The 10,545-nt window shown below is 31.9% G+C and overlaps 1 protein-coding gene across 1 annotated transcript; it reads right to left on the bottom strand.

Annotated features, from left to right (window-relative positions):
• Nucleotides 1-2,706: 2,706 nt before the first annotated feature.
• LOC148208868 (endoglucanase 17-like) lies at nt 2,707-4,968 on the bottom strand. The gene is given in 7 exon segments (XM_088117906.1): nt 2,707-3,259; nt 3,261-3,590; nt 3,658-3,819; nt 3,896-3,988; nt 4,066-4,266; nt 4,350-4,556; nt 4,675-4,968. Coding segments are annotated over 7 exon segments (1,503 nt in total). The 5' UTR covers nt 4,906-4,968; the 3' UTR covers nt 2,707-2,980.
• Nucleotides 4,969-10,545: the final 5,577 nt, after the last annotated feature.

Below are 10,545 nucleotides of genomic sequence, written 5' to 3'. Positions count from 1 at the left end.
TACTAAAAACCTATATTCTCTTTTAGTTTATTGTTAATTGGAAAAGGGAGTTAGTAATAATTTTCATTTCTGATTTAATTTGGCCCACGTGATTTTAGATTTTAGATTTTAAATTTTAAATTTATTTTATTTTATTTTATCTCTATAGTTCTAAAGATTTCAATTTAGACTCTAATTTTGTTAAACCTCACCAATAATCTATGATTTTACAAGTTATTATTATATTTGAATACATTGTCAGTTTTCTATATTTTCATGGCAAATGAGTTAGTATTTCTATTTGGGTGGTTATACTAAAATTTATGAATAAGCAAAAAATAAGGGAAAATAGGTGAATAAAAAATAGTTTAAAGGATAATTATTATTAAATTATAAGAACTGGATTGAAACTTTTGAGATCGCGAAAATAATAAATAAACTCAAATTATAGATACCAAATTTATAACTCCCAACAAATTGGAATTAAGTTCAAACAACAACGGAGTAATTTGATAATTTGACCTATATATAATATTTCGAGAAGAAAAGATTTAAAATCTTCATTTCTTTTATATATATTTTTTAATTTACGAAAATTTAAAGAGAATAATTGGCCACCCCTTCCTTCCCAAGAATATCACGTGGTTGGAACAGAATAGTACCGCAGAGAAAAGAAATCTCTTCTCCTCTTCTCCTCTTCTCTTTTGGTCAAAATGCCATTTTCCCACCACCAATTCTTTATCCCTTCTTTGCCCACTTTAGATTCCTTACAATTATTTTTTATAAAATACAATTTTTATCTTAAACTTAGAATTTTTATCTTTTAATATATTTCAAGTTAAAAAAATATTTTTATGTGCATTTAATAATTTAACATATGTCTTGTACAAATTAATAAACCTCTAAAGAAAAAATGGCATTAAGAATTAGTATTCGGCGAAATCTCACCTTTTAACCGGATGTTAGGTTTGAAGTTTTGGATTCTGATACCAAATAAACATTTATGGAATTTCATTTCAAAACTAATTAGTCTTGAGATGAGTAATTTATATCTATTCTAAACGTGTAGCAAATCTTTGTTAAGAAAAGTTCATTTACGGGAAATTTTGATTCTATGTTATGAAATTTTCTTTTTCAACATATTTTTAGAAAGTCCAATTAGGAGACGACAGAGAGCAAGTTTCTAGGAAAAACTTAGCTTGAGAAGGCAACTCCATGTCCCATTAGCCTATGCCTTCGCAAGCTTTGGGAACCATCCAAAGTACTGTATATAACCCATTTGGCCATTTGTGTAATTAAAAATTTTAAAATAAAAGCACTAATTAATATCTTCTTAGCCAAATTTTAGACTTTTTTTTTTTGGTCACCCTATCTTTGTACTTTTCTTTACCTATATGAAGTGTATTCAAATATTATGTTTATAACCAATAGGATTATAAAATTTTGATTATTTCTAGTTTGGGGTTTCCTTTTATCTCTCCCTAATTTGAGGAAGGACAAAAGGCAAATAAAAATACAACCACCAAAATATTTTATAATTTTATATATGGTGCGATTACTGCGTGTAATTCGACTAATTTTATAGGACAACAATTTAATTCAACAACATTTAATATCAGCATACGGTCTTACACACATCATGACTAATCTTATAAAACAATCATTTGTGATACTATAAGATGTGTTGTTAGGTTATGATTAAAGCCACCCACAATTTTATTAAATTAAATTTTAAATTAGAGAAGAATGGATAGAAAAGGAATTTTTAATTTCAATTAACTTGAATTTTCAATAAATAACTTTAAGCTATACTAGAATTTGATTACAAATACCAACTTTGGTTTTTTTTTCCTTTTTTTTAAGTCTTAATCTACCAATAAACAAGATGCTTAATTTCATGGGTGGTAAAAAATTAAATTTTTATCAACATGACAATGTTTTTATCGACATTTTTATATGTCTATTGGTTCAATATCGACCTGAAGAGTTAATCTATGTTACCATAATATCACAATAAATAAATAAATATATATATATATATATATAATTTCAACAAAATATGATTAATATAGACCTAATATTAGTATTAACAAATTTAAATTATTTAAAAAATATTTATTTGTTATTTTAAGCAACTTGTTAGAATGTTTTATTTTTATAACCTTTTCAAAAATATCATTGATATTTAAAATCTTGTTAGTGATATATCCTTAATATTTTATTTTAAAAAAATGACTATTTATAGAATTAATTAACTAAAAAGTGGCTATTCACTAACTTTTTTTAATCAATAAACAACTAAGCCTTTTCAAAGCTAATACCTTTTCTTTAAACAAGGAGCATCTTAGATTCTCTCTTTGCATTTATTTGTTTTAATGTATTTTGCTTTTCAGGATTTTGTTTTAGAAGCGTTCTCACAGTATACCAATCTTAATCCATCAAAAACTTATTAAAAAAAAAACAAAGACAAAAAAGAAAAAACAAAATTATTTTATATTTAACTTGGTAAATTAATTTGAGCAAAGTCAAAATCAAAATTTTTTTCCAATTTAAAGTTGGTCCCACGATGACCACCTATTTAAAATTTAATATCAAATTAGTTTCATTAACAATAAATGTAGTAGGGTCAAAAGACGAGTAAGCTGACTCTAACAGTTATAAATGTTAAAAAAAATCCAATAAAAGTAATATTTAAAATTAAACCTGATAGCTCACTCATACCCAAAAAAAAAAAAAAAAAACTACCAATACCAAAGCTATATTGATAAATATTACACTTCATCCAACAAATTTCCCTCCCAAAACACATTTCCTTACAAAGTCTCTAACATCATTCCCCACAACACCACCAAAAAAAAAAAAAACATGGAGTTCCACCTTGCCCTTTTCCCCATGTGGGATAAAATTAAAAAAAAAAAAAAAAAGAAAGAAAAAGGGCTTTTTTTTTTGGTTTTCCAAAAGCCCAAAAAAGGGTACCCTATATTTGGAGGGATAGTGTCCTCTAGAGCTGGCCAAAGGAGTGAGCCAGATAGGCAAGTGACCCCACAAGCGGTGCATTAATATACGTGGCAGGCTCAGACTGCTCGTAATCCGACCGTTGATCTGGAAACCTGTCATTCTGATCGGGCCCACCAACCACTGCCCCAACCAGCACGTTCGGGTTCGGCGCCGCCGAGTTCATCACTCCGAACCCGGCCGAGCACTGTATCTTCCCAGGGTGCGCCGCCACGGACGGCAGCGACGATCCCCTGTGGTGTATCCTCTTCGGGTACCTCCCCCCCGTATCCCACCATGTACGACATTCTCAGAGGATTGTCTCCCAGAAGATAGTCCACCTGTTTCTTGGCGATCGACCGGAGCGCCCGAGGGGTCACGGTGGTGCCGCCGCAGTCCGCCACCATCCGGGCGGAGGTCAGGTATTTGGCGTATGTCAGGAGGAGGAATGAAGTCGATGTCACGTACTGCATATTGCTGTCGCTCATCTTGAACAGCAGCCCTCCGGGGGTGTATTTGGTGGACGAGAATGAAGCTCCGGGAATTAGGGAGCAGATGAAATTATCGGCGTGCCCTTTGTAGTCGTGGAGGGATTTCACCTTCTGCACCAGAAATGCCTGCGACAGCAACAAAATTAGAGTTTTTGAATTTTTGATTTGATTGGTGAAAGGGGATTTTTGAAACCTTGGAGAGGAGGATTCTGGCTCCGACGTGCTTGTTGTCCCAGCCAAAGGTGTTGTCGAACTCGCCGGCGCCGAGAGTCTGCCCGTTGACTTGAATGTAGTTCAGATATTTTGGGTTTTTTGTGGCCCTCTGAAGCCAGGCCGCGCCCCACAGAAGCTCATCCTGAAGAAACCCATTTGTTTTCTTAAGCCCTCTGTTTACAAAACAGAGTAAAAATCGAAGCTTTTTGAAAATTTACCTGATACCCAGAGTAGGAGCAGTAAAATGGGCAGACGTATTTCTTCAAGCCGCGGCTGTAGGATCCTCTGTACTTATCGGCAAATTCGAAAACCTGCAAGTAAAAATCAGAGAATACTCTGTTTTCCTCTGTTTTGGAGTTTTGGAGTTTTGGGTTTTTTTTTTACTTACTCTCATGGCCCTTCTCGCGAGAAGCTTTGAGTAATTCGGGTCGGTTCGCCGGAACACCAGTGACGCGGCGGCAAGTGCGGCGGCGGTCTCGGCGGCGACCTCCGATCCGGGGTTGTTTTTGTCGACTTTGAAGACGCTCCGGGGAGTGTCCATGTCTTCCGGCCGCTCCCAGCAGGCGTGGTCCTTGTTCGCATCACCGACCTGAAAACAGAGACACAATCAAAAAAAAAATTGTTCGTCAATGGAATTAAACTAATCGTTGGTGATTTGGTGGATCTTGGGACCTGAACGTAAATGGTGTCGGGATGAACGGTGGCTTTGAGGAGATAATCGGTGGCCCAGCGGATGGCTTGTTTGGCATTCTGAAGCTCCCCTTTCATCAGTCCTCCGAACTCAAGAACACTCCATGAGAGCATGGTGGTGGTGAACGCCATCGGAAACCCAAACTTCACATTGTCGCCGGCGTCGTAGTACCCGCCCACCAAATCCACCTGCATTGTCGTTAAATCGGATTAATTCTCAAGAAAAAGCAAACCCACTTCAGAAGATCACATTTTGAGTTGAAAACAGAAAAAGAAAGGGAAATGGGGGAATGTGGGTTCTGCATACGTTGGCGGCGGCGCCGTCGGAGAGGCCAGAGTTGCGGCGCCAGGTGAGGCGCTGGTCGGGGGGGAGGCGGCCGGATCTTTGGCCTTCGAAGAAGAGAATGGACTTGGTGAGGGCGTCGCGGTAGTCGTGGTGGGCGGAGCGAGGGCGGCGGTGGTGGAGGGGGAAGCCATGGCAGGGGAAGGAGAAACAGAGGAAGAACAGAGTGAGGAGAATGGGAGAGAGGGCGGCCATTGAAGCAGCCAATGGAAGAGGAAGAGTAAGTGAGCAGCTTTTTTGATGTTGGCGATGTGTTGTTATTTATAAAGCAAAATGGGGGCTTTTGCTTTTAAAGTTTAAAGTTGGGGAACAGACACTGGATTTGGGGGAACTCATAATTATTAACCCTACATCCCCTCTTCTTAACACAGCTCAAGAAATTAAAATCATTAGTCAAAAATCACTTCTTGTCAGTTACCTCAGTAACGTCTATAAATTTCAGTTTGTTTATAATTAGTCATCAGGGGGAGCATTAGGTGCCGAATCTTAGTTGCGCTCAAGGGCGTCCCAAATGGTCTCGGAGTGAAACCTGTGGTTCGAGAATGAACAAAGCAAAAGTTGATGGAAATGTGACACTCGTGAATGGAGAGAAGAGGGGTATATAAATGAACGAACATCACATTTAAATGAGAAAGATCTTGAGATCATGTAAGTGCACATTATTTCAGTTGGTCAATCATAAAAACTCAAAAGTTAAACGTATTTGACTTGAAACATGGTTCATTTTGATCTCTAAATTCTCAAAATGTTCCTTTTGATCTAATACTTTTAATTTTTGTCCATTTTAATTCTGGTACTTTCAAAATATTCGTTTTCATCTCTATTATTGAAATTGTGACACAAAACTACACGTAACGCATTTCAAAAATAATATATTGAGTATAATGTCTAATAAAAAAATTAGATTAAAAGTAAAATTAAATGACCAAAATAATCACCTTTAAAAAAGTAGAGTAACCAAAATAACATTTTGGAGGAACTAAAATTAATCCGAAGTCGAAAATTAAGTATTTTGAAAGTACAAGCATGGAAATGAACTAAAGCGAAAATTACATAAAAATAAATAATATTATGTTAAGAGTGGGAAAGTGGGGTCTATGGGGAGAGTGAGTTTGTCGTGTGGAATGGAGAAGTTCCCTATGCCCAAAAATTGGAATCACAACGGCATTTATTATATGGCTCTATGACCACCCAACACTTGTGACATTCTTACATTGTTTTTCTTTTGCATAATTTCAAATCTACGTGTACTTTTACAAAGTAGGAAGGAAAATTATATCATTTTAAGATAAGTGGTTAAAACTTAAAAGGGTGCCATTTTGATTATGTCGAATTTGTAAGAAGGGTTTATAATTTTAAAATTTTAGTTTTTGGATATTTTCTTATACTTGTAAATATTTTTTCTACGATATTATATAGTACATGAGTACGAGGGAAGAAAATTGAATCTACAATTTATAAGAAGGAAACAGTATGTAATGTACAAAGAAACACTACTTCCACTCACATATTTTCTTGTTTTTACATCTAAGATTTAAGAAAAAAATATCAAAATCTTAAAAGTTAGAAAACTAACCGAAATAATAATTTATTTTTTATTTTAAAATTTGATTGAAAACTCAAAATGTATTTTAAAGAATCAAAATTTACTAAAGAAGTTGAGATAAAAGTAACCATAATATTTAGAAATATAAAACTAAAAACGAAGTCGTGATGGTTGCTACACAACATGGTTCACAAGTTCTAACCGACAAAGCACATGCACATACAAAAGATCGACACACCAGTGATATCAAGCCCAACACATTTTATGCCTAAAAGAGTAGGATTGTATATAGAACATACCTAATACCTCATATCTTATTTATAGAGAATTGGCTCATGTGGATTGCAGCAACTGATCTAAAATTTCGTGCATATTGTCACCTGTATTAAGGATTATAACATTTAAACACCTTTTTTTAGTACATGGTGGGGTTCGAACTCATGATCTTTAAGTTAAAGATAGGTACCATAATCATTTAAACTATGCTCGATTTGGCATAACATTTAAACATTTGCTTGTAGCTTTTATAAACCTCTTGGACACATATAGAAATCTATGTGTTAAGAATCATTATAATTTTTCTTAGACAAATAACATTTTTAGTTTATGTTTCGTTCGAAACTCAAACTCTGTTTTTTTTTTTTCAGATTCACTTAATCAACTGGATTTAGTGAATACGCGTTTGTTAGAATCTATGAGATTCGTATTTTAAAATTGTTTTTGGATTCTATGATCCAGTAGAAATTTTGAGAACGACTTTTTGATGTTTACAGTGTTTTCAGATTCAGAATTTGAAAAACTTTGATAAATATAGTACTTTATATTATAAACTCATTTTATGTTTGTTAAAATTAAAACATGTAAAATATAATGTATTATAAATTATATAACCTTGTAAAATAATAATTATACTCATAAAAGAATGTTAATAAATAAATTAATATAAGTTTAGATTAAACTAAAATTTAGTTCGTAACTATCCACTAAACTCACATTGAACAATTTTTTAAATTGAGATTCAATTACCAAATTTGCTACACATATTTGAAAACACTGAAAACAAATACTAAGTTATATATATATTATTAAAATATCATTTTGATCCCTATATTTTATAACGTATTTTATTATATAATGGTTAGATACTAATTTCCATCTAACGTGGCAAAAAATATTAATGATAGTAACCTCATTTAATAAATGGTACAACGCATATGTATTTCCATTTCTAAAGGAAAGACCTACAAGAACAATTAATTTTTTTGGTAAAAATGTACGAAGTTGTACTATTTTTAAGATTTATTAGAAGAAAGGAAGAATAAATTTGAAATATATGAACTAAAATATTATTTTAATTTCTTTTGCTACTTAGGTGACATTTTCTCCCCTATGATCATAGGCCAATAGAGGGGTGAATATGGTTACTTACTAAGACCACGTTTATTTAACTGCAATTGTAATAATTTCAATGGTAATGAAATCAATTGAAATCGTAATATTATTCCATTGATATTGTTTACTAGAAATTTTCTAGAATTGTAATTAGAATTTCTTTGATGTTGTTTACTAAAACTGTCTAGAATCGGAATTGAAATTATAGGACAATTACTAATATATCTCTTTCTCCTTGTTAGCCAATTACAAATATATTATTGTCTTAAATCTTTTTTAAATTACAATAATAATAAATTTTAATTAAAATAAAATTACATCAAATAAAATATTTTTTATTACAACAACCAAACTTTAATAAAACATATTATTAAGTTTTATTATTCTAATATTCAAAAGTAATAATATCTATTTAAAAATTCTATTGATATTAATTAATATTAATATTACATTATAAAATCACATCAACTAATAAAAATTGGAGTATAAATGGAGAATAAATTATAAAAGTATAAAAAAACTAATTAAAAATTATATGGATTTAATCCATAGATGAGAAAGAAAGGGTAAAAGTAGAACATTAATTATAATATATATGTGGGGTCCACGAAATAAGGAATGAGAATGAGATTGATGGGGTTGTAGGAGTGTACACTTTTTAATGAGATTACAAAGTTTGAGGTGAGTCCCACCCTTTGATTACATTCGGTAAACATCGTCAAAGGGAATAAAAATTTTCATTATGATTTATTGATTACGATTGCAGATAAGTAAACAAGACCTAAGATTTTAAAAATAAAATCAAGAATAACAAAAAAAATTAAACAAAAATTAAATGCGCAGATTAACATGAGCAGAGATTTTCGCCTCTCACGCAAAATACGCGAAATATTTTCTCTCAAATATTGATTAGGTAAGTACCGACTAGAGCATCAGAATATTAACTCTCTTTCGTAAATTTTTGAGACACTATTCAGAGTCCAAACCGACTCATCATTTTCTTGTTAAAACAAGTTAAACATGTCAAACAATTTTGTATTAAAAACATTCTCGAGCAACTCATAAGTAGTATAATTAAAAATAAAAGAAAAAAAAAATTATTGAAGACACCAATTTTGTAGGAAATAATTTATAATTAATTTAACTCTGAAAAAGCTGTTGTTGGCATGGGAGAGAAGCAGTCAACAGAGAATCATAAAAAGCAGTGGGAAAATCAAACTAAATCCACGACTTGGAGACTGGGAAAAGAATAATAATAATTATTTTGTCTATTTTTAAAAATTTATCTTTTAACTTTACTGATTGGACTATTCTATATCTATTTATTTATTTAAAATTTTACCATATTTATTATTTATCCAAGTAGAGCTAGAATATAGAACACAAAACATCATCATTTTGGCTGTGCTTTTTACAAGGCTTCCATTTATATATTAATTCATTGTTCAATGTGTTGTAAAAACAGGACCAAAATGCTCCCATTCCGTTGACCGATTCAAAACCTCTCCCATGTATAAATGTCGATATTCATATAAATATTGAGATCTATTTTTATAAATATTGGTTCATGGAATATTATATCTAATTGGTTTAGAAATCGATCATGTGATCTCATCTGAATTTTATTTAATAACATGTCACATCAATGTTCTATAAATCAATGTTAGTGATAGAATGAAAAACAAGACTAACTTAAAAATCAACCACGGGATAGTTTACAAGTCACTTAGGAAAAGTGAAAAAAATAAAGTAAATGGATGCGGAAGAATTGATTCAAATCCCACACCCAAAATTTCCTAACCCATGAAATTAGTCAAAGTACGTACAAATTAAGAAAACAAACATCCGGATCAAACTTATATATTTACCCAAGAAAAGAAAAAATGGAAAATTTGGGGATAAATGGGAGAGGATAGTAAAAAGGAAAGAAAGGTCGGTTGAATTGTGACATGATGAAGGACTTAAAAGTCAGAAAATGATGGCCCAAGTTTTGACCATTAGGGCTGATTTGGACATTGGAGGGAGGGGTGGGCCCACAAATAATATTGACCAATCATCAATCACATGCCCCTCTTCTGCCATTTCATTACTTGTTCATCTTCTTCTTTATCTATCTACTTTTCTTCTTCCTCTATTATAACACATGATAGGGTTCACACTCTCCCATACCCATCTCCCAATCAAATTTTGACACCACATTTACTAACTCTTTTTTTAAGGGAAAAAAAAAAGAAAAAAAATTGAAAGTAGGGTTTAGAGGGGGGTCACATGGAAAAATTGATCAAATTCGAATCGAGGGTAGGATCCGCCACTTGATCGTTAGGGGTATAAGTGGTTTAGTTCAATTTAGTTTTTGGCGAAAACCAACATTTAGTCAATTTGTTATTTCGCACCAAAAATTTATGTTCAAGAAGAAGATGGAAGCTTTTTAAATTTAGAAATAAAATATAATGAGATTGAAAGTTGATACGGATGGTGTAATTTAACTTAAATGATTCAAGAAGGGAAACAAGTCTCTGAAATATAGTCCATGGTAACTAATTACATTTACTTCCAAAACTTTTAATTAATTACTCCAGCATCCCTCGTGGATAAAGGCAAGAAAGAAACAATTTTTTTTTACTTGAATTATAAATTTTTAAATTTTTAAATTTTAGGAAAAGATATAACCATCAAATTTCATAAAACTAAATTTGTAATTTACAATTCGTCCCATGGAATTTTTTTAATCTGAGTCTCTCATTCTTTTTTTTTTTTTTTTTTTGAGAAATGAGTCTCTCATTCTTTTTGTCATATATTATGTCAAATAATCAAGCAATAATCTAATTAACAAGTAACGTTAATTTTTAAGAAACAATTTTAACCGCAAAAAGTTACTAGAATTAAAATAGACCAAA

This window comes from Momordica charantia (assembly GCF_013281855.1).
Source record: "Momordica charantia cultivar OHB3-1 chromosome 9 unlocalized genomic scaffold, Mcharantia_2.0 BLBB01000009.1, whole genome shotgun sequence".
NCBI classification, from domain to species: Eukaryota; Viridiplantae; Streptophyta; class Magnoliopsida; order Cucurbitales; family Cucurbitaceae; genus Momordica; species Momordica charantia.
Note: the sequence above shows the minus strand (reverse complement) of the source record. Positions and strands in the feature narration are given on the sequence as shown.